A 25,458-nucleotide genomic window follows, 5' to 3' on the forward strand; every position below is an offset into this window, starting at 1 on the left:
AACGGAGTAACTTCAACCCTTCCCCTTGCTTCTCCCACAGAAGCCGTGGCTTCCGTCATTACTGCAACTCTTGCTCCCATCATCTCACTTGGTTCGGAGATGTTGACCCAAAACTCAGCTACAGAATACGTGATTGAGGACAAGACACTCGCACCAGGATACTCTGCAATCGAAGTAGAAGGAACGATGTACTCACTCTTTCCTTCCGCAACCGCTATACTTGTAAACGGTCAAACTCTTCGTCTATCAGGTTCTGTAACTACAGAGACTGTCATCGAAGGAGAGGAATCAATTCGAAAATCCAATGACGAAGAGGGAGAAAGCAGTACCGCTTTTGCTGCTTCCGGCACTATGGAACACGTTGATAGTGAGACTTCTGTTCTTCCGTCCACTTCTGGATTGACATCTGGAGCTCCTATCTTCGTACTAGGAAGTTCTACACTTACTCCAGGCGACGTTATAACCACCCAGGGAATTGTTTACTCCATTCCCACCTCTGCAGTTGATGTTGGAGAGCCTGTCATCGTGGTGAATGGACAAACGACTACATTACCAGTGACCGAAGCAACAGGCCCCATGGTCAGGAGTTGCTCACAAGGAAGTATGGAGCAAAGTGGAAGTGGTTCTGCTATCACGACTCTTGCTTCAGGAAGCCAGGAGAGTGAGAGTATGTCAGGGGCGGAAGGTACGAGAGGCTCGGGAGTGGAAAGTACGAGTTTGATCGCTGCTGCTTCGACGGGTGGAGCGGGAAGGCGAATTGGCTTGGGAAGCACGGCAGTCGTTGTAGTGGCAGCTGCGATCGGTGTGATGGTCTTGTAGAGAGAGTTGTGTGTATATGCAGGATGAGTGAACAGACTTAATGTTTTGTAATGCGTTGAGAGATAAACCCTCTTCATGATCTTGTTCTACTTACATGATGTTTCTTACGCTGTTTTGGCTTTGGAGGTCGGATGATGTGCTGAGTACTTCTTGCTTCTCTGTCGAGTGGTACATCCTCATATATTTCTCTTGCCCTTGCCTTGAGACTTTTTGCATTGCTCAAGCATCTTTTGCAAGCTCTCTCTCAACTGCTCCCATGTAGGACAATCACTCTCGTTTGCCTCCACCATGTTCAGGATCCACTCCTGCATACCCCGACACCCGATATCATCATCAAGCTCCTTGGCGAGCTCACCCTTCTTCAATCGATGCAACATCTCATGTCTCTCCATCCTCGTGCCGAATCTATGCAACAGCTCGAACGCGATGATACCCAATGCATAGACATCCAAACAGGGGTGATTGTTCCTCGTAACAGTGTAAGGACGGTAGATCTCCGTGCCTACTGCTTTGGTGGACGCGCCTACTGTGGGGGGAGGCTCATCTTCCGGGCGCGCGATGGAGGAGACGAGACCAAAGTCCCCGATACAGATGCTGATGTTGAAGGGACGATGTGTGTTTACTGACAGGCAGGAGGAACAATTTGAGAGTGACAGAGCTCCGGGAGGAGGTTTTGAGCCTTCGCGGACTGCGAGAAAGATATTTCCGGGTTTAAGGTCTCGGTGTACTATTCCCTCTGAGTGTAGGTATTCGACACCTTCGATGACGGATGCCAGGATCTCCAGTGATGAGTGAGCGTGGAAGCAGTGACGTAGAGATGAAAAGTCGTTGGTATCTGCACCGACTGGATATACAGAAGGTGCGAGGAAATCAGAGAGCGTCATTGAATACAACGACATTTGTATGTGGAGAGCAAGTGATGGCTCATTTGATTGGTGATGGTTGTTCGTGAAGGAGGAAGTGTCGTAGCTACTTTCGGATGGGTAGTTTCTGCGCGTGATTACTTCGACTTCGCTTTCGTCGCTAACGGAAGCGACTGTACTTCGACTCGGTATCTTTTGAAGTGGGTTGCCTTCGGAGTAAGATCCTGGTTGAAGGGACTGCGTATCAGAAAAAGCAGAGCTACCTTGGGCTGATCTCCTTGAATCCTCGAACATGATACCTTCCTCTTCTTGTGTTGCAAAACGCTGGCTTTGGCCAGTTGACATCTCGAAGGGGTCTTCGTCATCATCGTAGCCGAATTGAACATCGATAGCAGGTACGTCTGGTCGACCACTATAGCCCTGTGATGTACTAGTCTCATCTTCTTCTTCCGATTCTTTGGGAGCTTCGAGCAGCTTGTGACCGTTGGACTCCAGCGCCTGTTTATTGGAGATCAAAGGTGCCCATTCGATCCAGCCGCTATGGTATCGAACAATATTCGGATGCTCCAAGCGGGCCAATGTTCTTACTTCGACAAGGATGTGATCCAGCTCTGCTTGACCATTCTCCTGGATCTTGCGCATTCGACTTGGTCCGAGAGGAATCTTCTTAATTGCATAGTGACGGCCATCAAGGTTGTGCTTGCATCTGAATACCGTGCCGTAGCCACCTTTGCCAAGAATGCCAAACTCCTCAAAGTCTCTTGTGTAGCGTGTGGAGTTCAGCAGCGGATGACCAGGCAGGATGCCATTACCAAGCAACTTTGGCTGAGCATGTAAGTCTGAACCAGCGATTGCAAGATCACTGAATCTGCGGCTCATGTCGATTGTCGCCGAATGTTCGTTTCCTCCCATCAAGCGAAGCAGTGGTCCTGGCAAGTTGCTGCCTTGCGACTGTGCCAGAATCTCCTCAATCGGTGTTTGAAGATCAACGGATTTTCGCGTGATAACAGAAAGACCATCCCGGTATGTTTGGCGAAGAGGGCCAAATTGCTCAGAGTTCAGATCACCAGTTTCGAGACCGTATCTGCCAAGCTGTCGTGAAAGTCGAGCATACTTTTCTTTGGCTAGCGTATCGACTTGTGGGTGACTCTTTTCGACATTGACACCAGAGTTCTTGAGATCCTCTAGTGCTTCACTGTAGCAGCGTTCTTCCAGCAGCGCATGTAGGAGCAAATCGCGATGGTAGCTAGAGCTGCGAGAGGCTTGATCAAGAGTCTGTGTCGCTCCAGGCTCCGATTGCTCTTCCGCCGCAGTACTTGACCCTAGAGTGCGTACCCTCGTGATTTGCTGGCCACTGCTGTCCGATTCATCGCTCGAGTTATCTGTACTTTCTTCGCGGGAGGAGCTAATGTCTGCTGCCGACCTGAAGAATGATGACATTACGTTGTTTCCGGATCAATTATATGCTCTTGTGCAATTGACGAAAGATTTGACATCTTTTGCTTGATGGAAAAAGAACGTGTTGGCGATGTGTTATGCTTGGCCGAACAAAGCGATTGTTGCCGTAGCGAATTTACTCTTCGACTTTCTTTCAGTTTCCGTAGATTTCAGGCAGGAGCGCTTGCACGTGCATGCTTCGCAGATCACTTGTCGCTCATAGCATGTTGTAAAATTCGGATTGGAGAAGATCTCGTAGATGACACAAGTCAAGAACAATTGTATTGTGGACCATCTTCAGAGACACTCGTGAAACGTTATTGGAAAGGACAACATACAGCGGCCATAATTTCGCGTTTTGAGGCCTACTCCAGGCGGTCATAATTCTTGGCTTCTAGCTCCGCTCCAGCGCATGAAACAATCTTGTCCTCTCCCAGCAATGAAATCTGCAAGCAGTACTCCTTGATGTCTCATATCTATAGACGTCTATCGCCTTGAAGCGTCTAAGAGATCGTGTCATCGACATAGCTTTCTCTGCCGTGGCTCATTCGTTTGCCATCCCAACCAAGTCCTAGGTCACGCGAGCAATTTCGCCCTCTCCAAACACCCAAAGATTCTTTCTTTTGGGACCAGCGAACTGGATATTGTTCACGGTGAAGCCTGTCTCAATTCTCAGAAGCATTTCATCGTATTCGCTCAGAACAGTCACACCTCCACCTTCCGCTGCTGCTATAAGATACCCGTTCTGAGCTACATGAAAGCCATCATCACCGAGAGTCTGAGCTAGGTAGATATACACTGGTCCTTCATGGATGGAGTCATTGCGGCTGGCGAATACGCAGTCTAGCCTAGGGGAGGAGCCAAGAATCTGGTCACCACGCTCATCGAACATGACAAGTGTCGCATTCTTTACGAGATTGAAGGACGGATCTGAGGGTACTTGTGTCTTGACGAAAGTGTCGTTGGGTGAAAATGCTCCTCCAGTAGAGCTCTGACGCTCAAATGAAGGCGGCATGGAAGATGCATAACGATTCATGCAAACAATGTTGGTGTCGTTCACTCGTCCAGGACATGGTCGCGCAAGTGGACTGATGGTACTGGACTGAGCAAGAGCAAGTCCCAGACTCAAAGAAAGCACGCTCGCAATAGTAAATAAGACCATGTTGACAATTAGTGTTTGGTCGAAGAAGGGTGGAACATTCGAAACACTTCACACGGTCATGCTTTATGGACACCTGGGTCGGGAAAATGGTTGCGTTGATGCAGCTATGACTTCTCTTGATCGTCACCGTCATCGTACTGAGACCTAATGGACTTCGGTGCATTGTCCGAAAGGAGGTTGGAGGAGCCGAACCACGGCCCCGCATTTTGGCTGACGACATTGATGGAGGTCTTGTCCAGGAACCAGGAACGGTCGCGTGGTCGTCAGATTGTTCTTCACGAGCGGCTTGGAGAAGCTGGATGTTTCGAGCAAATGTATGTTCAAAACAGTGTTGGTGCAAAAGCAACACAAAACACCAGCGCCTCAGGGCAACAGACGGTTGTGAGTTTATTCGTGGCTCGACTTTTGGAGGCGCGCGTCCAGCGGTGTGAGTTTACATCGGCCGGTCAGAGGGACATTTGAATTTTAACAGCAAGCTGACCCCATGATCGATGGCTGTCTTGAAATTAGGCATGGATAGCTGGCGACCAAGAGCTACTTTGACCATCACGTGTAGCCGAACTAATCGTCGACTCAAACTCAGCCTGAGACCGGTCAGAATGATCCAAAATGGCTCACTTTCCCTGTGGGTTATGCTTTGTCGTCGCCTGGAGAACTTGGTGTTGTGTTGCGTGATTTTCGTGAAAATGGCTCACAATTTGGTGATGAACTTGAAATCGCGCAGAGCCGCAGGAGCGACGCAGGTGCGATTTCGAGGAATGCTTTGTGGCAGTGTTTGATCTGAGTGTGTTCTTTGTACACTTTCACGTAATCGAGGTGCGGTACGACGTGATGCTACTTGCTGCAGTCCCTGTACACCGCACTTGTCATATAAAGAGGCTGCTCCTCTCGAGCATTGGATTCTTTGAATATCGTCTGAACTCACAATTTTCTACTGTACCACAATAGTGCCAATCATCCAATACTCTTCTCTCACTTCACGTTATTCACAGTATCCATAATGTTTGAATCATCAAGCATCACAATGGCATCTCCTTCGCAATCTCTAGCCTCGGACTCGACAACCTCAACTACTCGACGACCAAGCTTGAGCGCATTCAGATATCCCACAGCACCGGAAGCACCGACGCAAACAGGTAATTCGCGAGTTCGAACTCATGCTTTGCTACGTTGCTAAGTATCTGTGTAGATTCTTCTTCCTCCACGGCACAGATCTCGTGCGCTTACAGGAGGCGTTATGCTTCGTACTTGGCAGCGTCATTTGGCATAAGTTTTGAGGCTGCGCTCGCGGATACAGACGCGCAACTTGCTCCTCGGAGGCCTTCATATGTATCAGAGTCGGAGGTTGATCGAAGGGAATAAGCGTGTTTAATCAAATGGCATTTGGGTCAGAACTTGGAAGGGGGGCGTTTCGGAACAGGAGTTATGGCCAGCTTGGCCAAGTTCATTGGCGTCATTGGTGATTAATGGCAGTTGTGTTTTCACACCGGCTACCTCGTAATGCTCGAGATGTGTTATTGAGTGGTTGTGATACTTGTTTCATTGCATACAAACAAGTTTTCTGATTGTCATCGCAAACATCAATTACCTACTGCTAGTATGGAGATTTTGTGATTTCGTGATGTAACCTCGGCAAGAGTTGCGGTCTGTGTGGCCTGATTTAGACGCGGAGTCCTGACTCGCACCAATTTCCTCAATCAAAGATCTCACAGAAAACCAAAGTGACCCGCGATTTGCACTTCTTCTTTTGAGATTGTCTCGAATGGCGCTTTAAAAGACGCGCGCATATACCAGATAGGATCTACACGTGTCTGTGTTGTCTTAGGTGCGCGATCAGCCAACTCAAGAGCTGAGCTGCGCTCGACGCGAAGATGACCTCAACGGATAACCACAACCCGGCGATGGCCTCAACACAGGACGAAAAGGCCACACAAAACACAACAAGCCTCAAGGGATCAAAGTCCGATAACATGCAACAAGTTGTGAAGCAATCCAAGGGCAACTCAAAAGTACTGACGCCATGGGTCTACGATCTCGGACTGGGAACCTTCAATCTTGCATTGGATGTGTTCTTCAGAGAAATCTATCCGAGAAACACCTACAGAATTCCCAAAAAGGGGCCAGTCATTATCGTCGGCGCTCCTCATGCCAACCAGTTTGCTGATTCTATCATCCTCATGCGACTGCTGAAGCAGCATGTTGGACGCCGCATGTCTTTCCTAGTGGCTGAAAAGTCCATGAAGGAACCTTACATCGGTGCCATGGCTGGCAAGATGGGTTCTTTGCCAGTGACGCGAGCTATGGATCACGTCAAGCCTGCTCAGGGTTACATCTCTCTCCCAGATCCTGAGAATGATCCAACCCTGGTCCGTGGTGTGGGTACCAATTTCCTCAATGGCCAATACATGCATGGTGGCAGCATTATCATGCCGAAGCGACCGGGCTCGAAGGCAGCACCTGAGAGTCAGTATATTGAGGAAGTCCTGGGACCAAGGGAGTTCCGCCTCCGAGAGGCATTCAAGACCGAGGACGCTATCATGCAACTTACTGGCGAGAGCAAAGCTCCAGATGGGAGCAAGATCAAAGGCACAAAATTCAAGGTTGCGCCTCACATCGATCAAAACCGCATGTTCGATGCAGTCTACCGCGAGCTCTCCAAGGGTGCCTGTGTTGGTATCTTCCCGGAAGGTGGATCTCACGACCGAAGCGACTTACTGCCATTAAAGGCCGGTGTTGCTATCATGGCTCTGGGATGCCTGGCTCGTGATCCGGACTGTGGCCTCACCATCATCCCGGCTGGTATGAACTACTTCCACGCTCATAAGTTCCGCTCGCGAGCTGTCATCGAGTTTGGAAACCCTATCGATGTACATCCTGATCAGGTGAAAGCTTTCAAAGCTGGAGGCAATGAGAAACGCGATGCTATTGGATCACTTCTCGAAACTATCTACGAGGGACTGGCAGCAGTGACGCAACCTAGTCCGGACCACGAGACGCTACAGCTGATTCAAGCTACGCGCCGTCTTTATAACCCTCCTGGTCGCAAGCTTCCTCTACCTGTCGTCATCGAATTCAATAGACGTCTACTGAAGGGCTACACCAAGTACCAGGATGATCCGCGCGTTGGAAAGCTGAAGAAGGCGGTTGTTGACTACAATCGCCATCTTCGTGCGTTAGGTATCAAGGACCATCAAGTCGAGTGGGGTGATGCTTCCGCACGCCCTTGGTGGTGGTGTCTGGCCACGCTACTTTACCGCCTTGGCGAGCTACTGCTTCTGGCATTGGGAACCTTGCCAGGTATCCTCATGTTCTGGCCAGTCTTTGTGACTTCCAAAATGATCTCTATCAAGAAGCAAAAGAAGGCCCTTGCTGGTTCGGTCGTCAAACTGCAAGGTCACGACGTCATGGCTACCTGGAAGATCCTGGTCGCAATGGCACTTGCCCCAGCTCTGTACATCTACTACACCGCGCTTGTGAGCACTTGGCTCTATTACAATCGCATTGGTGGGCAGTACACCTTCTCTCTCCCTTGGTACCTCCGAGCAAACACCTATGTTCCCGACTTTGTCCCTCTTTGGCAATTCTCGATCTTCTTCTTCGGTCTCATGGTGTCTGTTTCTTTGGCTGCTTTACGTATCGGTGAGATTGGTATGGACATCCTGAAGTCATTACCTCCTCTCTTCGTAGCTCTGAACCCGTCATCCTCGGCCTCACTCACGCAACTCCGCGCTCATCGCAATGCCCTCGCTAAGCAAGTGCGTGAGACTACGGACGCCATCGGTCCTGATGTCTTCCCTGGAATGGTTGCTCGTGGTTTGGAACAATCCGAGGATGAAGAAGGCGAATCATACCAATCACAGATGAAGCGAAGCTCTCTGGCCGACAAGGCTGACGAGAGAAGCAGAAGCCGTGGACCCGGCCCATTCTGGTGGCCTGAAGCCTTGACTCCTGGTAGTAGATCTACCTCGTTCTCCATGGCTTCGTCAACGCCAGAAAGAAGAGGAAGAGGCAGAAATGAGTCAGTGGTACAGGAACCCCGCCAAAATGAAGATGAGAGCGAAAAGGTTGATGAGTATGTTGACTACAGTTATTAAGTGATATTTGCATAGCTTCCTCCCATCACATATTTGTATAGCGTCTTTCATCAGTACATAATGACCAAAATTCACAGCCTCTCCTACCAAGATCAATTCGATCATGGCTCTGCAAGTTGACTACGACTGCCCAGAACGCTCGTGCTCCCATCCCTGGAGAGCAAAAGAAAAGACCAAGCAAATAAGAGACAAAACATACAGCAGCAGGAATTCCCACGTGGTCACCCACCGTAGTACTAATCTGCCGTTCAACTGCTTATGTATGGCAGAGCGGACGGGATGCCCAGTTTTCAGCTGACTGTGGCCGTATGTACAAGATTAACCATCAGATCTGACTATATACTCTGACTTGGCAAAACGACCTTTGCGCAACACTCAATCCGGCGCAATCTTAGGCGTATCGGCATGAGCGCCACTATGAACAATTCCAGCGTTCAACGTAGCTTTCGTCCATGACATCTCGAAGCGTCGTCCCATGGAGAGACACCTCTGACTGGTGCACAGACCAGGATGTGGTGAGAATTGGAAATGCAGTGGCAGAGGGTATGCCAAGAAAATGGTTGACTAAGCAGATGCGATGAACTAATGCTGCTCACCGATGTGCCAACTCTCGACTTCTATATCTACAGATATACTCTTGTGCCGGCACGTGTGCGAACATTCAAAAAGCATCTTGATTGATGGTCATAAGATCGTGAACGAGTTGATAGAGGGCGCGCCACCTGATCTTCAGACGTCCTTATCCTCTTACAGCTGACTACTCTATTGCGCCAATGCACAGGAAACGTACGAGTAGACGGTATACAGTACTCGTTGAACATCATCACGCGAGGTTCGGTTTCCACAAAAGGCAAGCTCAAAAGTCATACTGTCGAATCAACTGACTATATATTTACTCAAGCTGGCCCCTGTCCAGAACAACTGAATGCATCCACATTAAACACCTGGCTCACTGCATCAGCCACCGAGCCGCCATCGCAAAAGTCTGATTGATTAAAGGTAAAGGTAGTGCCGCCGCCCTCAGGATCCTGACAGCTGAATGCTGTGACTGCGAAACAACCACCCTCGCCTTGCAGGACAGCTTGAAAATTGTTGCCGTTGACAATCGCATCGCAACCGCCTTCGATGCCGCTGAGATTCACGGTCCTATGACAAAGGATAAGTATTGGAAAGTTGGAAGTTTGACGGTGGGTTTTGCTTACCAGGCGAAGAAGAAGACGTCGTTTTGTCCCTTGCAAAAATCTGCTCGAACCAGGACGGGAGCGATTGCTGTCGCCGCGACGAAGAGAATGGATTTGAACATGTTGAGTGAGGTAATTCGTTTGCTTGATGACTGATCTTGGATGATGATAGGGTTCTGGCTCGATGGCTTTCTGCTGGAGAGTTGATTTATATACCACGACATCCTCAGCGCACACACAGAAATTCTGGATCTCGGGTGAGCTGAACGATGATTGCGTACACTTTGGACAACCAACAATGCAACGGAAATGGCTCGAGACTCGTGTGCTGGCGCGTATACTTTTCAAAACTCCAACTCTTGCATTGACAGCTTGGAATCCAGTCCAAACTTGTAGTATGTAAGTATCCATCATTTGTCGGCTGGGTACGTCATCTCCGGATGTTGGGCTTGCTTTATTTGCCAGTATATCTGGCAGGTCAGCATGATTTGGTGTAGTGACACAAGATGTTGTAAGTCCAGCATTGTGATTCGACATCTTTTTTGAGATCAAGCTCCATTGTGTCCCTTGCCAAGACAGCTTGAATTCTGATATCCGACGGCACTGTAACATTGAGCTATATTCGTACTGTATACACGCGGCTATGCGTGCAGAGGACGACTACAACGCTCTGCTACTGCGGTCAAACATTACATATAGCCACACCTCGCCTACCATATGGCTCTCTCTACGCAACTCGACTCATTTGTCTCAATACATCATCATCTATCCTCGATTGAACATACTCATAATGGCGTTCAAGACAAGCTCAATTCTCTTCGTCACCTTCAGCATCGCTGCCCAGCACGGCGCCTATGCTACTCCTGAAGTATCTACCATGACTATGTACGATGGTGGTTCGGTTACCGGAACAACCATCTTGACCACTCCTGCCTCGACTGCAAGCTCAATCTCGGACACGACCTCAGACACGACCACTTCTTCCCAGTCGCTTTCAGCCCCCTTCACCGTCCAATTCACGACCATGAGCTCCAGCTCCATCATGTCCATGTACACAAGCGCCAGCTCCAGCGTCATGAACGACATGATGTCCTCGATGAATTCTGCAATGTCTTCGGCAATGGACAGATGCAACAATTACCTGACATATGCCAACTACTATGTCAGTGTCAACGAGGGATCAATTACTGTCAGTGGAACTGCTACTGACACTGAAGCCTCGGCTTCTGCTTCTACTACGACCAAGACTATGAAGACTAGCGACAAGACGAGCAAGACTAGTGGCAAGACGTCCGGTACTGGTTTCAAGACGAGCAACACTTCTTCCAAGACCACGCTGAAGAGTACTGCGAAGACTAGCAAGACTAGTTCTGGGAAGACGAGCAAGACTGAGTCGGCTACTACAGCTGCTGCTACTACTACTACTACTACTACTTAGTGTCTGTGACGACACGGACAGAGACAGCAGGAAATATGGTTGGCAGATGATTCCGTTGAGCAGTTAGATAAATAGCAATCGAAGGGTCGAGTCATCGCATTGATCGGCGTCTCCATAGTCATGACTACATGACAAGGGATGTACATGCTGCAAATACTCCGATATGTGTAAGCGTGTCATTCTCTTGCCACAATGGATGAGACAAGATTCTTGCGAGACTATAATTTCGTAACATCGTGAATTCGTGAAGTGGTATCTAGCGCTACATGTCATCCGGCACATCATCTCCAGATGCGAAGTCTCTCTTGGATTCTCCATATTCAGATGAGTGTTGATCAAGCTTCCTGGTATCCTTGTTGAATGTCGCATGCATCTGGCTTGTCACGACGACTATGGTCAGACAATGAGGGTGTGCTTGCGCGGACCGGGAATAAGGGGGAGCCGTGGAATAACGGACTTGATTGTAGGAGGGCGTTTTGCATAGAAGTGTACCAGCAATTGATATGCCCATTGCACTTGTGTCTATTGCTTCTTTGGGACTCGATCTTGTCTGCGATGTTGTGCAGCGCGTAGAGGGAGCGGCTCTTCGTCGTCATCGCCCCCCTCGGTACCATCAACAAGAGCTTCGGTGACGAAGGTCAAGCTTGCGGACCCTCCTTTTATCATCGAACTGTGAACGCTGAGCTGTTTGCTGCCTGGCAGATGCTGCTCGAGGGGAAATGCGATTGTTTGCCGCGGCGTTCGAGCGTTGCGCCTAAGTGCATACAACAGCTTGCACCGAGGAAGTTGCGCCTAGACTGTTGTTCGTAGTATACCGTCTCTCGATGCTGGAGTCGTTAATTGCTAGCAGCTGGCGTGAGTCGGTCGCGCCTATGTTGTCGGTGATAAAGACGAGCTTGACGGCGCGACAACGATCATGAATGCCCTGTGTTTTGAGCGGCTTGGCGATGACGCGCGAGCTGCCGAGGGGACGTCGTCCGACTTCTTTCTCTCAATCCTTTCTCCCGCATCATGGAAGCCTTCAATATTGTTCCTAAGAGGGGTCCGTCTAAACGTCTACGTTCGTGAATTCGACGCATGTCTAGCTGGTCTCGCCGTCAGCAAAACTTCTGGCATTCCAAAGGTGGCTACATCACCCGATGTCAATGAATGAAATAGGTAGCAACACTTTGATCCCGGCAACGAAGGTTCTGCGCGCTGTAAGCTTTGTCTGTATGCCGGATTTTACTGGGTTCAGTCCGCTTTTTCCTGTCAAGGCGTTGCTAGCTATGGAGAGTAGGTGGCTTCCATTGCACTCTAGATTGAGCTCAGACGTCTCGGTCTCGGCTTTCGAAGAAATCTACGACCACGTACTTTGTATTGCCGACATTGAAATCAAGAAGCAAGATGTGGGTATTCGCGATTTGGAGATTATGTTGTATCTTGAGTCTCAACACTACGGTGACGAGTTGTATCGATTGTTCAAGGACTCGTTTACAAAGGCCATGGAGATCTTTACCCAAAGAGAAGACTTCAATGGGTTCACATTCCAGGACACTGCTTCACTTTCGGACAGGGTGAAGTTGCCATGGCTGGAGTATTTCTGGGGCAAGAATTACTTTTTTGAAGCTTCCGAATGGGTTTATGGTTACATCGATGATGACTGTTGCGATGACGACGAGTCCAATCAAAGTGACAGCGAAGATGGCGGACATTCAGACAAGGATGAGAGCAAGAGCGAACAGCAGAGCCAATCTGACGAGCAGTCTGGGTCAGAATCTAACGACAACAGTACTGAGACTCGGCCAACCTGAAAAATGCCAATTCGGTAGTAGCCATCAGCGAGCACTAGGGCGAATTTAGGACCTGCAAGCACATTTTCTCTTCTCCACTTGGCCGAGATCTTAGTGTTTTCTGAGCACCATCAGCGTTGTCTTGGCTGTGGCTACATTGTGATGAAGTGCACTGGTACGAGATGAGAAGAGATGAGATCAACTTCATGAATCGGATATGCCTGGCTAGTCTACCTGCTCCCCACAATACTCATGCAGCGCTCGGAGCAATTTAGTTCTAGTCGCCCTCTGATCAAACACCTCAGCATGATCCAATTTCTCAAACCACAAGATATCCAGGCTTTTGCCCTTGAATTCTTGTGTCTTCCAACTATCATCATCGGTCCCGCTGAGATACTCGCCAACGTGTTGTGTGTCAACGATTAGATCTTGTCCACACAACACTACTGTAACGAGTCGGTGGCCAAAGTCCTCCTTCCAGATGATGCTTTCCTTCCAGAAGAAGCGTCGGGATAGCGTGTGAGCTACACCGATGTCGTTGGAGGCGAAGTAACTGAGTCGGTGTTCGTTGGAGCTAGTTGGTTTCCGGTGTAGCTGGATCGGTGGTTAGTAAAACATTTAGTCTAAGTGAGAAGGTGGCATGGCTTACGAAATTGTACGCTACGTCGGGAAGATGCAGCAGGAAAGTGACAGGATCTATCAGAAGGACAGGTCCGATTTTCTTTGCAATACTCGGCGTGTACAAAAGATGGGTCGAAATCACCGACCCGTATCTAGAGCTAGTCAGTATTGCGAGATGCAAGAAACAGAAAGGATAGCACTCACGAATGCGACATTAGCACACATTTGTCCCACTGGTGTGCTTTCAAGATCTTGTCAATCTCAGCGCACATTTCTTGCTTCAGCAAAGTCTGTCCAGCCAATCTGAAGCTGATAGACATGATTTCGACAGCAATTACACCCACACTTTTGCCATCCTTGCCCTTGATCTCCTTGTTGACCTCTGCGAGGAAGTCTACATAAGGATATAGCCCAATCCCTATACCATGAATGAAGAGAATCGGCAAGTCGGTTTTGGAGTGGTGCGGCCGGTGCCAATAGGTGAGTTTGTCAGATGGCGACTTGATGGGAGAGATAAGATTGTGCGGTCTAAGAGGGAAGACGGAGAAGAAGCGCCGCAAGGGTAAGCGATGATAGCTGAATCCATAGTAGAACAATCGGAGCGAGGTCAAACAATCAACCACCCACACGCACTGCAAAAAATGTCAGTTCGTCCAAGACGTTCGCAGTCCATTTGGAAGAGAATGTTCATCTTACCAAATACCAGAAAAGGCTTCGGTGCAGCAATTCAACTTTATCAAAAGTCAATCGAATACATCTTGCACTTCCTCGGCCAGGTTCGAATTCTTTTTGACGAGTCTTCTCTATCAACTGGACGTACTCCTCAACTTCGTCTTCGTAGGCTTCATCGACAGAGTCTAAACTCAAGAAAGCCCACCGTAGGAACTCCTTGATGTTCTCTCTCTTGATTTCTGAGAGCGGGCTATTTTTGAACCACTTTGACAAAAATTCGTCTAGATCAGGTACACTTCCCATGCACTGGATGAAATCTTGTTTCCGCTGTTCTCGGGAGGCGTGCTCAGGATGCAACGCAGGGCGTTGAAGGTGACGTCTAAGAGGAAGGAAAATGACGAGATAGAAAACAGCCTCTAGAAGAGCCCAAGCAATCAAAATATCTTGTATAGAAAATCCATGCGACCTGTTCGGTCTAAGGTAAAGGTTGACGAAAGAATACGCGACGCTCAAAGGGGCTATCCAATGCAGGAAAGCAATGCAGGTACGGATGAAAATGTATTCTGAGGTCGAGGGTCCCATCGTGACAGGTGTCAATGTCGTAATGGTCAAGAAAACATAATGTGCGGATGCAGACGCTCATATACGCCAAATACAGCGCTGCGTAGGTATCCTTCTGTCTGAATTAGTCGCCCGAGAAGGAAATGTTTGCGAAGGCGTTGAGGTTTGTGCGGCATGACGATCCACGTCAAACACCGGAGTCGTGTCCGAAACACGCCATTTCCCCGGTAGTTGCTGCCTGTGATATCTGCTCGGCACCTTCAGGCAATGACTATCACACTTTCTTGCGCGACCCGATATATCTGACCAATCCTCAGGGCAGGAGACAGACCAATAGATAATGCAGAGATGGGAGATACACAGTTTGTCATCAGCTGCCTGGTACGATCAAGGTAGGTGATTCGCCAGCCCTGACCGCGTTGAGTTTTCGAGCATGGATGCATAGACAGACTTATCGCATCACCATCATCTTCTGCAAGCTACAGGCATCTCGTTGTATCTGACCAGCGTATCACTTCCCTCTCCACTCGTGGGACGCATCGATACTGTCCGGCTTTCTTGAGCCCTATCGTTTCAACCCGTCGCTCTATTCGGCTGTGAACCCCTGCTCAGAGGCCTGCATTATCAGTAGCAAAAACCACTGAAGTTGCAGTCATATATGCTATAAAAACTGTGGCTCGAACGTTGGGAGACATACAGAGTCACAACTGGTCTGGTTTTTTTTTAGCCAAAGGATAAAAGCATGCACGAGTAAAGCTATGCCTCTGCTGAGGCTGCAGGTATGCAAATAACGGTAGACATGTGCTGTTTTGTCTTAGCTAGGCTTAGTTGGAGCTGCCCGTGTCTTTGTTCTAGTTTGAAGCTGTGTGAAGCTTCCGTTTGCAACCCCTCTTCCTCCCCCATATATGTGCTTCTCGTAGCCTTCTCCTTCTTCTCAACACTGCAACTACTGACAGAGCCTCTGCAAACATGAGTACTCAATCCAAGCTTCCCATTGGAGAGAATCCCGCTTCCACCAAGAAGGACGTGGATATCAAGGTAATACTGTCATTGCCTTCTCATGAAGCATCGAGATGCTGATCCTCTTAGATCCTGCCGACCCTCAGTTCTTCAACCTGAGTCTCGAGGCCAGGAACGAGATTTACCATGCCCTTCTCGACCCCGGAGGAACCAAGATTCTGGCTGTCGAACCACCTAATTCTCTGAGGGCCGTCAACAATTTGCTTGCCTTCTCTGAACAAGTTTGCGTCGAAGTCACCGCCCTGATCGCATCCGAAATCAAGGCTCGTGTTCAAGCCGGCCTGTACCACGATTTGACGCTCGCGCCTCACACCATCGCTGTTGGAATCCCGATCAAGCAGAAGAAGAAGGCCAAGAAGGGCAAGAAGAAGCAAGACACCGACACCACCACCTTCCCTCTCGAGCTCAAAGTCTGGAAGATGGACATCGTCGTCTTCAACGCCGAGATGGAAGTCAGAGTCATTGCAAAGCTGGACTTCAAGAGAAAGACCCTCAACATGAGATTCCCTGGCTTAGAGGACGGAATGTCCATCTTCTCTTCCAACTACTGCGAATACTTCTACGAGATCTTCGAAGAGGCTTTCATGAAGGTCATGAAGCTTTTCACCGCGAAGAAAAGCTTCGATGGCTTGTTGCTCAAGGATGTGCCTGAGTTCTTGCACAAGGTGGAGATGCCTTGTCCCAAGCACTTTTGGGACAATGACGAGTTATTTGGTATGGACTACTGCGACGAGTGGGATGATTCCGATGATTACGATGATTACGAGGAGTATGATGATGATGATTTCTATGAATCTGGAGGAGATCCCTTCAGCAACGAGGAAGATGACTCTGATGACGTTGACAGTGGAGAGGAAGGTGAAGGCGGAGAAGAGAATGTCCAGTCTAGAGAGTGTGTTGATAAGGTTGATGTGAGCCACCAAAAGATCTCAAGCCCTTGAGCCGTCTCCTGGATACATCTCAACAGATTCGCTTTGAAACGCATGAGCTCGTCTCTACTCTCAACGTCAAGATCATGGTCTCGCCATGCGAACGCGACTCTAATCTACGACCATGGAGCACATTCTTCGATAGTTTCAGAGTCAGAAAGAGACACAGAAGAATCATACCGCCTCCTGACTGGGCTACCTTCAATTCAAAAGTACCGTATGATCTCAAATTGGGAAAAGTCATCCTTGCTATCGTCGCCCGGTCGAGTAAAGACAAGCTTGCCGCGCAGATCGATATCAGGAGCAAGACTGTGCATGTACTTGACTGTCAAGACACGTTGTCCGAAGAGGAACAAAGTTTCCTCGAGTTTCTGCTCGGACCGATGGATAAGGTGACTGCAGAAGACATGCAGGTATTACACTCCTCCTTCGCGGATGGTATTCAGAAGCTCTTGAACGACACTGGGCTGAGTGGAGTGACGCTTAAGCACATACGTCCTCTGCTTATGGCACTGGAATCGTCTACCCAAGCGGCTTCTGGCGTTCTTTTAAGGTTTTCAGTAAGGCGTCTGGCGAGAGATTTGTAGACGATTGGTAAAGAGAAGGGAGGAGAGGAAGTGAGGACGTTGAGAACATGATTAAAAAAAGCCGAGAACGATCGGGAAGATAGGTCGAAGTCAACACTGACCTTTATTCATGAGGGCTTGGAGACACAAAAAAGATGTCAACGGATTCCCATCACATCTGCTGCAAACTAGCGATTATCTACTCTCGGTAGATACAAACTTTTTCAAATCGATCACCATCATGTACCATTCACTACTTTTCCTCTCCTTTCTGCCCGGTCAAACTACGACCCGTGATCAATGTCTTGCCCGAATCGATTCACCGAGACTCCTCGGCATCAAGATCAAGCAATTCTGCCTTGCCGAACTTGATAAAGACGTTACTGCAGATCTCTACATACGGCATGCCTATACTAAGACGTTGATGGGATCGACAGGAACGTCCGTTGGCTTGCCACCGCGTGCATCAGCCGCGTGGTCCTACTTCTTCACTTCACTCCTTAACTCTCAAATTCGCTGCATCTCCATAGGAGAAATGGTTAAAGGGGTGAAGAAAATATATCGGGCGGTCAAAATCTTGGTATTTCCCTTGGTTCTTCTCAACGAAGCCAATCTTTCTATCTAGAATACAAATTATATAAATTCTTCCACTCCATGCTATGTGAGACAGAAAATATCAAACCAGTGATTTTCTATGCCACAATCTTTCCATCTCTTTGAGTAAACACTGCAAGCAGTAACTCTTTCCTCCTATTAAAACCCTCCACCGGTAAAATCTCCTCCTCCGAAGAGAAGAAGAGTAAAGAAAAGAAAGGGATTGTTCCATCCAAACATCCAAAAAAAAAAAAAAAGGGCATCTATCCCTTGATGATTTTGTCGTCGCACAAAAGAAGTTTTGTCGTCGTGGCTGTTCACCTCCCACTCCTGTTCGTTCGAAGTATCATGAAGAGAGCTGATCTGGTGAGGCAACCGACGCGGAAAAGAGAAGAAAAAGAAAAAGTTCTTCTTTTAAAAAGAAGGAGTGGCCTCGGCGGCAACCTCGACGGTGACGGTTCTGCGCACCTTTCTGCGCTTCTTGCATGCAGAAGCGGTGGAAGTGGCTTTGGCAGTAGTCTTTGTGCTCGTGCTGCTGACTTTGATGGCAGTAGTTGCGGTGCCACCGTTTGCGGCAAGAAGACACTTGCAAGATTTTGTGATTTGGTCGGCGCTGACACCGGGGATGGCTGAGCGAGAGCGAGGACTGTGGAGGTTTTGTCAGTGACTTGCAGGGGAGGAGGCGGGAAGGGAGAATGAACTTACATCAAGCCCCACCATGTGCAGTAGGATTTGAAGTTTCTGGGTGCTTCATTCTTGATCAGGTTGATGTCTGAGGCGGCGCAGGTGTTTGCTGCTGTGGAGGGCACGGAGGTAGGGTTGGCTACTTTGTTCCATTGGGCGAGGAGACATGAGCATGCTCCTGTCAATTTTGCGGCAGTCAATGTGGGAAGAGGAGATGAGTCGCGAGGTCTGATGCTGTTGTTAGTGATTTGGGTACTGATTCAAGTGGTGTGGAAGGAACATACTGAGCGTTGTACATCTGGCAAAAGACGTTGTAGTGGTTGATGCGGTCCTTGACGGCTTGCATATCGGACTTCCAGCATGTGGCGCGAGTCTCGAGGTTGACGTAGGAGTCAAGATCGCGAGCATTGACATCAATGACCGAGCCATAGACCGAAGAGGCGGCCAACGAGATGAAGGCGAAAGCTGAGAACTTCATCTTGAGATTGTGTTGTTGTGGTGTTTGTTTCCCTTGATCCTGATCAAGTTTGGGTTTTTTCTTTTTAGTTCCTTCCTGAAGGTGTTAATGTTCTTTTGTGTTGATGGATGAGAGCTTAGATGATTTTTGGATGTGGATGGGAAAGCAGAAGTTAGTAGGGAGGACTTGATGGTCTTTGTTATATAGCAATTTCTCTCAATACGGCCAAGCCAATTGGAAGAGGCTTGGGTCGTTATGGCCGTTGAGACCGTTCGGCACAGCAGGTGGCTCTGGAGTCGTAATTCCCAGCCATCTACTATTGTTTGCTGATATTGAACGTCTGTTGATACGAGGCAGGAGTAGGGAAGTGTTGTACTTGGCCTCATTGTCGAATGAGATGGCCGAGTGCAATTCTTACGTTCTTACATATGTTCTCAAGTCGCTTCGTATACTTACTTGTGTGTTGTTCACTGCCGAAAGACCCCTGTATAATCAAGATTAAGGGACATGAATTACCTCGACGTTGTACAAAAAAGCCGTTGTCAGTCAACGGTACCATCTTATAATATTGCCAAGACACAGCGAAACCACGCAGTGCCAGCCCGCACCGTTACCATCAACCACCGAGACAACAGTATGGAAATGGTCGAAAAGAGGTGGAATATCATCAGAGACGTTGCTTGCAGTGGCGGGTATGCGGCCTGGATATAAGTCGTGAATCATGATGCAGATGTCATGGCATAGGGAGATTGTTGATTGCGATAGGCGTGTAAGCACACCCGCTGAGGCAGAAAACCGTTCACCCGGCAGTCATGAGAGGGATGAGAATTTCGTTCGTGTTGTTCATCTCCTTTTTCGAAGTCAAAGCCAAGACGACGTTCGGAAGTGATGTTTTCTTGGAACGCGATCAGATCAAGTTTTGCGCAGCAACCATTATGATGGTGATGGGTCGATTTCTGAGGACGACTGATTTGTGAATTGCCCTGAGTGGAGTAGCAACATCTATCGAGCCCTCTTACTGTGAGTCTCTCAATGTCACATGAGAATTTTCCTCTTACTCCGATTGATAAGACCAGACTGAACGTCATCATGGGCAGCAGGGGGGTTAAGAGTATAGATGTGATGTCGCAGGTCCACGAGGGAAGGCGGCGGCTTGGAAACGGCAGGTTTCGGATGGCTGGGGATGGCTTCGGTTGACCTTCATCATCTTCGCGTGTTAGAAACGGTCAGGGGACGTGTTGAGAACGGAGCGCAGAAACAGTGACAGGGTAGTACCCTCGACAAGCATTTACGCAACCATTGACAAGGCATCTCGTCTACGAACAGGTTCTGTCTTTGTCCGACCTGTCTATTATATACTCCAAGCTATGAATTATACAGTATAAGGCTTTGTAATGTGCAGCACGAGTTCTAGTGCTGTAACATCAATTTTCGTGTTTCTGGACAAGTCTTGTTGATACCCTCCGTCCACACCATGTGCTCACAGACCAACGACTCGAACAAAGACGACCACATATCGCCAAACTCCAGCTAAGCTCTTCAACCTCTCATACAGTGCCTCTCACGTATACACCGCAACATACACGACAGAAAATCACAATCTCACGAGCCGCGAGTAATATTCAGGTTGTTTACGGCCGGGAGACGAGATTGCTGATCGTTCACGGTGTGGTCAGGGACGAGGTAGATCAACAAGAGCAAGTTCGCTGTATGAACGACCAAAATGATGATGGTAAGATCTGGCCAGCAAACATGTTATAAAAAGTAGCACAAGTGTAGAGTTGCATAAGGAAACAAGAGGAAGCAATATTGAAGATAGGAAACTAGGATTATTTTCTTGAGGAGCTATGTATATTACAGGACTGCTGAACTCCCAGCGCTGGAAACAACATTCATAATCGTGAACAGAGGTCGTGAAAAGACGATCATCTCATAGTGGTATCAATGGAAACAGGTAGGCGAACCGTTTACTTCATGAAACCGGCCTTGCCATCGTGGTCGGCATCCTTCTTGGGGTTAAGCTTGTCCATGAGGGAAGGCTTGCCGTGCTTGGAGTCGTGCTCGGAGGTGGAAGAGTGAGAGTGGGATCCGTGCTTGAGGTCACGCTCGCCAGCGACACCGGCACCGGTAAGGCCAGCGCCAGTACCGGTGGTGGAAGAGTGAGAGTGGGATCCGTGCTTGAGGTCACGCTCGCCAGTGACACCGGCACCGGTAAGGCCAGCACCAGTGAGACCGGTTGTGGAGGTGGAGGTAGAGGTGTGAGCACCACCGACAGTGCGGGGCTCACCCTCGAAGCCGTCGTAGCGCTCCTCGCGGCCAGTCAGGACACCACCCTGCTTCTTAAAGTCGGCCATGGAGACGGCGGGAAGAGCAGAGGCAGTGTGGTGCTGGGCGGCGTTGTGGTGAACCTCGTGGATGGGGACGGTGGTGTGGACAACGTGGGGCTCGATGGTCTCCTTGTTGACGACAGGCTGGATGGTCTCGTGGACATGGTGGTGGATGTGCTCACCGCCGATGGTGGGGGCAATCGACTTAGAGTGCACAGCCTCAACCTCGGTGCGCTGGTCTCTAAACTGGGCAGCCTCGGCAGCAAGGCGCTCCTTGACTTGGGAGTCGTTGCCGTGCTCGAACGAGCGGTGCTCGACGGCGGCAAGGTTGTGGTGGTGCTGCTCAGGGAGAACCTCACGGTCCTTGACAGGCTGGATGGAGGTGTGGTAGTGGTCCTGGTGAACCTCCTTGTCGATGGCGGTCTGGATCTGCTCGTGCTGCTGGAGCTGATGGCTCTCGTGGGTGACAGCGGGGGCGACCTTCTCGTGGACGGTGGTGTCGTGGTGTCCCGACTTGGACCTGAGTGAATGATGTCAGCAGACATTCGAGATGGAACTGATAGAAGAAGGGATGCTTACATGAACTCAGCGACGGCGGCCTTGGCGGATTCCATTGTGATAATAGATTGGGGTGGTTTGGTGGGAAAGTTGTGTAAAGGTGATGGAGTTTTTGGAGTGGAAGATGTGTTGATGGGAAGGAAGAAAGATGAGAGAGACGTCGACGGGGTCTCTTTTTGTAAGGTCCGGATGGCAGGAGCTCTCGGCTGCCCTCACTCGACGATTGACATCATCCGTGTCGATTTGCAAGGCAGTGGCAGATGTGACGATTAGCCTGCCCTGCTCCTTCCCCCAACGGTGGCTAAAACGACTGGGAGCACCGTGAGCCACAGCATGTGATCATGGCTTTCACTTCTCCTGCGTAGTTGGCCGAGAAGCCACAGTGCGGAGTGGGTTCCAGGACCCAAAGCCGTTAATGATCTCATAGCTGTCGTGTCTCTGCTTGCCCAAACCCATTCTTAAACCTGCCTCTTGCTAAAACTATCCCAAACTAACGAGCGGACGACCCGGACCAACCGAACCGCCAGACTCGATTTGGTTTACCTCGTGGCGGACCTCAAAGCTCTCGACCCCGCTATATCCCGCGGACGCGCAGAGAAGGTGATGCACGACCGCGAGCAGGGCTGCATACTTCATGACGCTGGAACAGCACCGTTGGACTACTGTGGCTGGGTACTTGCTGTGCACCAGATCTTGTATCCTGCATTAGCCTGTTATTTCCAGAGGGTCCAACAGCCTCATGACATCTCGGTCCCTCGGATGCTCAGGGAAAGAGTAGAGCTCATGGCATGGGTTTGGGAAGCATAATCAATACGTGTACATTTTGGCATGAGGGCTCGCAGACAAACAGCCCCAGCGGTCTGGGTCTTGATCGACACGCCAGATTATGCAATGATCGTCCGGAGAAGCCAATAGTTAATTGCGACGTCTTCTGTCTAGAACAGCCCGTTCTCATTTGGTTAATTTCCTTGATTGCTCTGCTCACTTTGGCAAGCACGAACACCTCGCATCGACGGATTCAGCACACGCTCGCTAGACGCCGCCGTCGATTGGTCGGATCTGCCACCGAACTCCACTAAGGCAGCCGCAGCGCAGACGCAAAGCAGGGATCGAGATTGCGTGTCTGCATCGAAGCTTTGGCGGCCCGTGATTTAAGAACCGCCGGAAAATGCACCAGCGCGCAAATCAGCGATCATCAACAGGAAGCACAAAGCTCAACTTCCGTCGTCAGCCAATCGTGAAGTGCCCCGCAATTCTCGACGTCACACAGCATCATCGAGAGATTCGAGACAGCTCCAAAATCCTGGAGCTCTGGTAAAGTTCGAACAGCCTTCCTGCATGAACAGGGGAATACTGAACGTCAACACACGCGTATCCCCGGGTGATGGTTGCACGACGGTATGGGAATTGCGCTCGAGCTCCAGGAAGGAAAGGCGTTTGTACAACAGGAATCAGAATTACTGCAGGCATTTGTATTGTTGCTCTGTGCGATGGTGCATGTGTCAGGACTCGCCAGAGAGCTCCAGACCGCAGCCGATTGTGTCATACCAACGTAGTTACATGGACTGCAGGCCGGTACCGTGTACGGGGTTTGCGTGAGACAACATCGTAGCCGACGCCAGTGGCCACGGCCACGGGCGGCACCACCTAGCGCGTGGCGTGAGTTCCCTGTTATTGAAGGCAGTCATAATATGACGTTGGTAGAAACACGACCCGAACGGTAGTGACATTGTCCGCGGAATTCCTAGAGTGCAGCAACCTACTCAGCATATTGATCACATACTCCCTTGATCCCCTCACTGGTCGATTGTTCCCCCGCGCGCATCGAGATTATCACTTGTCAAAAGATGCCGGTTCGCGAGAAGATCAAGAGCTTGTTCCACAGACACGATGATGAGTCGACACCTCCAAGCAGCCCGGGTCGTCAAACTCGCGCCGACAATGGTGTAAGCGCTCAGACCGGCGGGAGGCCAATATCAGGCACAGGTAAGAGTTCTCAGTAGATTGCATTGCAAATTGGGCAAAGACGGCTGACTTTATTGACAGATCAGTCTTCGCAGCCGTCTCCTGCAAGATCCCGATCCAAGCTTCGAAGGTCGCTTGATCGCAAGTCTGCTGCGCCCACTGCAAGCGACTCAACCACGACCAGAAGAAGTCTTGACACAAAGCGCAAGAGTCTTGATCAGCGTCAAATTAATGCTGGCGAGGCACCCAGTGTTCCCGCTGTGCCTGACACTTACAAGGGCGAGACCGTGGCAAGTCCCATCTCTCAAGATGCCGCAGCCAAGGAGAAAGCTCGCAGAAGTTCAAACGTGATCGGTTTCAATCACAACAACACTGCCTCTCAACCACTTTCAGAGAGATCTGATAAGTTTTCCGAAAACACTACTGATCGCAACATTATGAATGGATCTTCTGATGCGCCCGCTCCCCTCAACGTCACGAAGTCGACTCTCAGTAAATCTCGCCAGTCTTCGGCGTCTTCTTACTCTACGGCGCACGGCATTGGCCAGACAGCAGTCTCGCGCAAGGCTGTCGGTGGCGTCGAGTCCTCACGCGATCTTGATGGTCGCAGGGGAAGCATTTCGAACACGGAGCAGAGATCAAGACTTAGTATGGATAAGCCTCTGCCTTCACCTCCCAAGCAGACTGCATTGAGCGAGGATCCAGCCTTCGGCCAGTTCCTCCCCAAGGACCAGAACTACCTTGTGAAGGATGCTCCGGCTACTCCTCAGCTCGAAGGCATTGTGGACCTGAGAAACACTGTTGACACAGACGTTACCGAGCATTGGGCTCCAGGTATGTTCAATGTATATCATCAATGAATGATCGGAAGACTGACTTGTGCAGCTGTTGTCCACGAAACTGTGATGCCGCAGATTCATCACATTCGGGAGGAAGTCGTTACTCGCGAAATCCACAACCACGACATCTACCATCGCATTCTGCCCATCATCGACATCGAAGTTCTCCCAGCAAGACACTTCGTCCCAACTGGAAACGGAGACGAGCTGATGGAGATTTCGGCGGACGAAATTCCCGGCAGAACTGGCTACAACCAGCAGTGGTTCGTCGGCGAGATGTTGTCCAAGCTACCCAAGGACTCGAACTTTGGAAGAGAGCCACTTCGCTTCACAGCCAGAGAGTTCCCAGGAACCGAAGGCGACTACAAGGAGTATGTGCGCAACGGTATCCCAACAACAGAGAGGACTTGGGTTCACGCACCGACGCTCGATGACACAATGTACCTTGCTGGGCAGACGGAGCCGTTCCACTTTGGAAGCGCCAACCCCGCAGACGATGGACTCCGAATTCGCGCACCTAACGGTAGAGTGGTTGGGTCGTCACGCTATCACAAGGTGCAGCTGGAGCGTAGAGTGGAAGCGACCGAGCCACCAACAGAGTCAATGAGAGACCTCTCGATGGGCGATTATCTGCAAGCAGCCCCTTCCGGCGAAGCGACGAGCTCAGAGGCCTTGACACCTCACGCGAAGTAGTGAGATTGTCGGAAGAAGACACGAGTATGTAGCGGGCGTTGTGAGTTTACGAGGCATTGGGTTTTTTTTGAGGCAGCGTGATAGCGAAAAGCGAGGTGTTTCTAGGCGCAGAAAAAGGGCGATATATAATGTGTACACAGCATACCTAGGAATAATTCGACCTGAGTTTGCTGACCCTTTTCCCCTTGTTTCGCCTTTCCCCTCGT

General features: G+C 49.8%; 12 protein-coding genes across 12 annotated transcripts; 6 read left to right on the forward strand and 6 right to left on the reverse strand.

Annotated features, from left to right (window-relative positions):
• Positions 1-721: 721 nt before the first annotated feature.
• On the reverse strand, positions 722-3,229 carry AUEXF2481DRAFT_214533 (uncharacterized protein). The gene is made up of 3 exons (XM_013488518.1): positions 1,982-3,229; positions 914-1,906; positions 722-855 (listed from the first exon to the last, which is right to left on the reverse strand). Exons 1-2 carry the CDS (start codon positions 3,120-3,122, stop codon positions 996-998), a joined length of 2,052 nt encoding a protein of 683 aa, XP_013343972.1. The 5' UTR covers positions 3,123-3,229; the 3' UTR covers positions 722-855; positions 914-995.
• A 461-nt stretch (positions 3,230-3,690) lies between these two features.
• AUEXF2481DRAFT_29392 (uncharacterized protein) lies at positions 3,691-4,281 on the reverse strand (the record flags this gene model as incomplete). Its single annotated transcript, XM_013488328.1, has 1 exon — positions 3,691-4,281. One exon carries the CDS (start codon positions 4,279-4,281, stop codon positions 3,691-3,693), a length of 591 nt encoding a protein of 196 aa, XP_013343782.1.
• Positions 4,282-5,134: 853 nt separating this feature from the next.
• Positions 5,135-5,911, forward strand: AUEXF2481DRAFT_39856 (uncharacterized protein). The gene is made up of 2 exons (XM_013488390.1): positions 5,135-5,417; positions 5,471-5,911. The coding sequence occupies exons 1-2, from the start codon at positions 5,306-5,308 to the stop codon at positions 5,641-5,643; spliced, it is 285 nt and encodes a 94-aa protein (XP_013343844.1). The 5' UTR covers positions 5,135-5,305; the 3' UTR covers positions 5,644-5,911.
• A 79-nt stretch (positions 5,912-5,990) lies between these two features.
• On the forward strand, positions 5,991-8,492 carry AUEXF2481DRAFT_39857 (uncharacterized protein). The gene has a single exon (XM_013488391.1). It carries the CDS (start codon positions 6,153-6,155, stop codon positions 8,373-8,375), a length of 2,223 nt encoding a protein of 740 aa, XP_013343845.1. The 5' UTR covers positions 5,991-6,152; the 3' UTR covers positions 8,376-8,492.
• A 647-nt stretch (positions 8,493-9,139) lies between these two features.
• AUEXF2481DRAFT_39858 (uncharacterized protein) lies at positions 9,140-10,198 on the reverse strand. The gene has a single exon (XM_013488392.1). The coding sequence runs from the start codon at positions 10,091-10,093 to the stop codon at positions 9,272-9,274; it is 822 nt and encodes a 273-aa protein (XP_013343846.1). The 5' UTR covers positions 10,094-10,198; the 3' UTR covers positions 9,140-9,271.
• Positions 9,990-11,025, forward strand: AUEXF2481DRAFT_214650 (uncharacterized protein). Its single transcript, XM_013488519.1, has one exon. It carries the CDS (start codon positions 10,200-10,202, stop codon positions 10,992-10,994), a length of 795 nt encoding a protein of 264 aa, XP_013343973.1. The 5' UTR covers positions 9,990-10,199; the 3' UTR covers positions 10,995-11,025.
• A 723-nt stretch (positions 11,026-11,748) lies between these two features.
• AUEXF2481DRAFT_214445 (uncharacterized protein) lies at positions 11,749-12,903 on the forward strand. Its single transcript, XM_013488520.1, has one exon. It carries the CDS (start codon positions 12,134-12,136, stop codon positions 12,785-12,787), a length of 654 nt encoding a protein of 217 aa, XP_013343974.1. The 5' UTR covers positions 11,749-12,133; the 3' UTR covers positions 12,788-12,903.
• An 88-nt stretch (positions 12,904-12,991) lies between these two features.
• Positions 12,992-14,641, reverse strand: AUEXF2481DRAFT_65402 (uncharacterized protein; the record flags this gene model as incomplete). The annotated part of the gene is made up of 4 exons (XM_013488447.1): positions 12,992-13,360; positions 13,416-13,539; positions 13,592-14,019; positions 14,084-14,641. 4 exons carry the CDS (start codon positions 14,639-14,641, stop codon positions 12,992-12,994), a joined length of 1,479 nt encoding a protein of 492 aa, XP_013343901.1.
• Positions 14,642-15,589: 948 nt separating this feature from the next.
• Positions 15,590-17,156, forward strand: AUEXF2481DRAFT_4929 (uncharacterized protein; the record flags this gene model as incomplete). Its single annotated transcript, XM_013488264.1, has 3 exons — positions 15,590-15,658; positions 15,727-16,551; positions 16,608-17,156. 3 exons carry the CDS (start codon positions 15,590-15,592, stop codon positions 17,154-17,156), a joined length of 1,443 nt encoding a protein of 480 aa, XP_013343718.1.
• A 540-nt stretch (positions 17,157-17,696) lies between these two features.
• On the reverse strand, positions 17,697-19,243 carry AUEXF2481DRAFT_39863 (uncharacterized protein). Its single transcript, XM_013488393.1, has 3 exons — positions 18,698-19,243; positions 18,435-18,641; positions 17,697-18,375 (listed from the first exon to the last, which is right to left on the reverse strand). Exons 1-3 carry the CDS (start codon positions 18,889-18,891, stop codon positions 18,144-18,146), a joined length of 633 nt encoding a protein of 210 aa, XP_013343847.1. The 5' UTR covers positions 18,892-19,243; the 3' UTR covers positions 17,697-18,143.
• Positions 19,244-20,837: 1,594 nt separating this feature from the next.
• AUEXF2481DRAFT_79756 (uncharacterized protein) lies at positions 20,838-21,864 on the reverse strand (the record flags this gene model as incomplete). The annotated part of the gene is made up of 2 exons (XM_013488484.1): positions 21,777-21,864; positions 20,838-21,717 (listed from the first exon to the last, which is right to left on the reverse strand). Exons 1-2 carry the CDS (start codon positions 21,809-21,811, stop codon positions 20,838-20,840), a joined length of 915 nt encoding a protein of 304 aa, XP_013343938.1. The 5' UTR covers positions 21,812-21,864.
• Positions 21,865-23,723: 1,859 nt separating this feature from the next.
• Positions 23,724-25,445, forward strand: AUEXF2481DRAFT_215155 (uncharacterized protein). Its single transcript, XM_013488521.1, has 3 exons — positions 23,724-23,741; positions 23,807-24,554; positions 24,606-25,445. The coding sequence occupies exons 2-3, from the start codon at positions 24,158-24,160 to the stop codon at positions 25,250-25,252; spliced, it is 1,044 nt and encodes a 347-aa protein (XP_013343975.1). The 5' UTR covers positions 23,724-23,741; positions 23,807-24,157; the 3' UTR covers positions 25,253-25,445.
• The last annotated feature ends 13 nt before the right edge of the window (positions 25,446-25,458 follow it).

This window comes from Aureobasidium subglaciale (genome assembly GCF_000721755.1).
Source record: "Aureobasidium subglaciale EXF-2481 unplaced genomic scaffold scaffold_10, whole genome shotgun sequence".
Lineage (NCBI taxonomy): Eukaryota > Fungi > Ascomycota > Dothideomycetes > Dothideales > Saccotheciaceae > Aureobasidium > Aureobasidium subglaciale.

What these genes read in the sequence shown, in the direction of transcription:
- AUEXF2481DRAFT_214533 (XM_013488518.1), bottom strand. Translation starts at nt 3,122, where the DNA reads ATGTCATCATTCTTCAGGTCGGCAGCAGACATTAGCTCCTCCCGCGAA. An exon ending in TGCAACACAAGAAGAGGAAG is followed by an intron (nt 1,907 to 1,981) that starts GTATCATGTTCG and finishes CCCTTCAACCAG; the next exon opens with GATCTTACTCCGAAGGCAAC.
- AUEXF2481DRAFT_39856 (XM_013488390.1), top strand. Translation starts at nt 5,306, where the DNA reads ATGGCATCTCCTTCGCAATCTCTAGCCTCGGACTCGACAACCTCAACT. An exon ending in GGAAGCACCGACGCAAACAG is followed by an intron (nt 5,418 to 5,470) that starts GTAATTCGCGAG and finishes GTATCTGTGTAG; the next exon opens with ATTCTTCTTCCTCCACGGCA.
- AUEXF2481DRAFT_39857 (XM_013488391.1), top strand. Translation starts at nt 6,153, where the DNA reads ATGACCTCAACGGATAACCACAACCCGGCGATGGCCTCAACACAGGAC.
- AUEXF2481DRAFT_39858 (XM_013488392.1), bottom strand. Translation starts at nt 10,093, where the DNA reads ATGTCGAATCACAATGCTGGACTTACAACATCTTGTGTCACTACACCA.
- AUEXF2481DRAFT_214650 (XM_013488519.1), top strand. Translation starts at nt 10,200, where the DNA reads ATGCGTGCAGAGGACGACTACAACGCTCTGCTACTGCGGTCAAACATT.
- AUEXF2481DRAFT_214445 (XM_013488520.1), top strand. Translation starts at nt 12,134, where the DNA reads ATGTCAATGAATGAAATAGGTAGCAACACTTTGATCCCGGCAACGAAG.
- AUEXF2481DRAFT_39863 (XM_013488393.1), bottom strand. Translation starts at nt 18,891, where the DNA reads ATGAAGTTCTCAGCTTTCGCCTTCATCTCGTTGGCCGCCTCTTCGGTC. An exon ending in TGCCAGATGTACAACGCTCA is followed by an intron (nt 18,642 to 18,697) that starts GTATGTTCCTTC and finishes CAACAGCATCAG; the next exon opens with ACCTCGCGACTCATCTCCTC. An exon ending in TGCACATGGTGGGGCTTGAT is followed by an intron (nt 18,376 to 18,434) that starts GTAAGTTCATTC and finishes AAACCTCCACAG; the next exon opens with TCCTCGCTCTCGCTCAGCCA.
- AUEXF2481DRAFT_215155 (XM_013488521.1), top strand. Translation starts at nt 24,158, where the DNA reads ATGAATGGATCTTCTGATGCGCCCGCTCCCCTCAACGTCACGAAGTCG. An exon ending in TACCGAGCATTGGGCTCCAG is followed by an intron (nt 24,555 to 24,605) that starts GTATGTTCAATG and finishes TGACTTGTGCAG; the next exon opens with CTGTTGTCCACGAAACTGTG.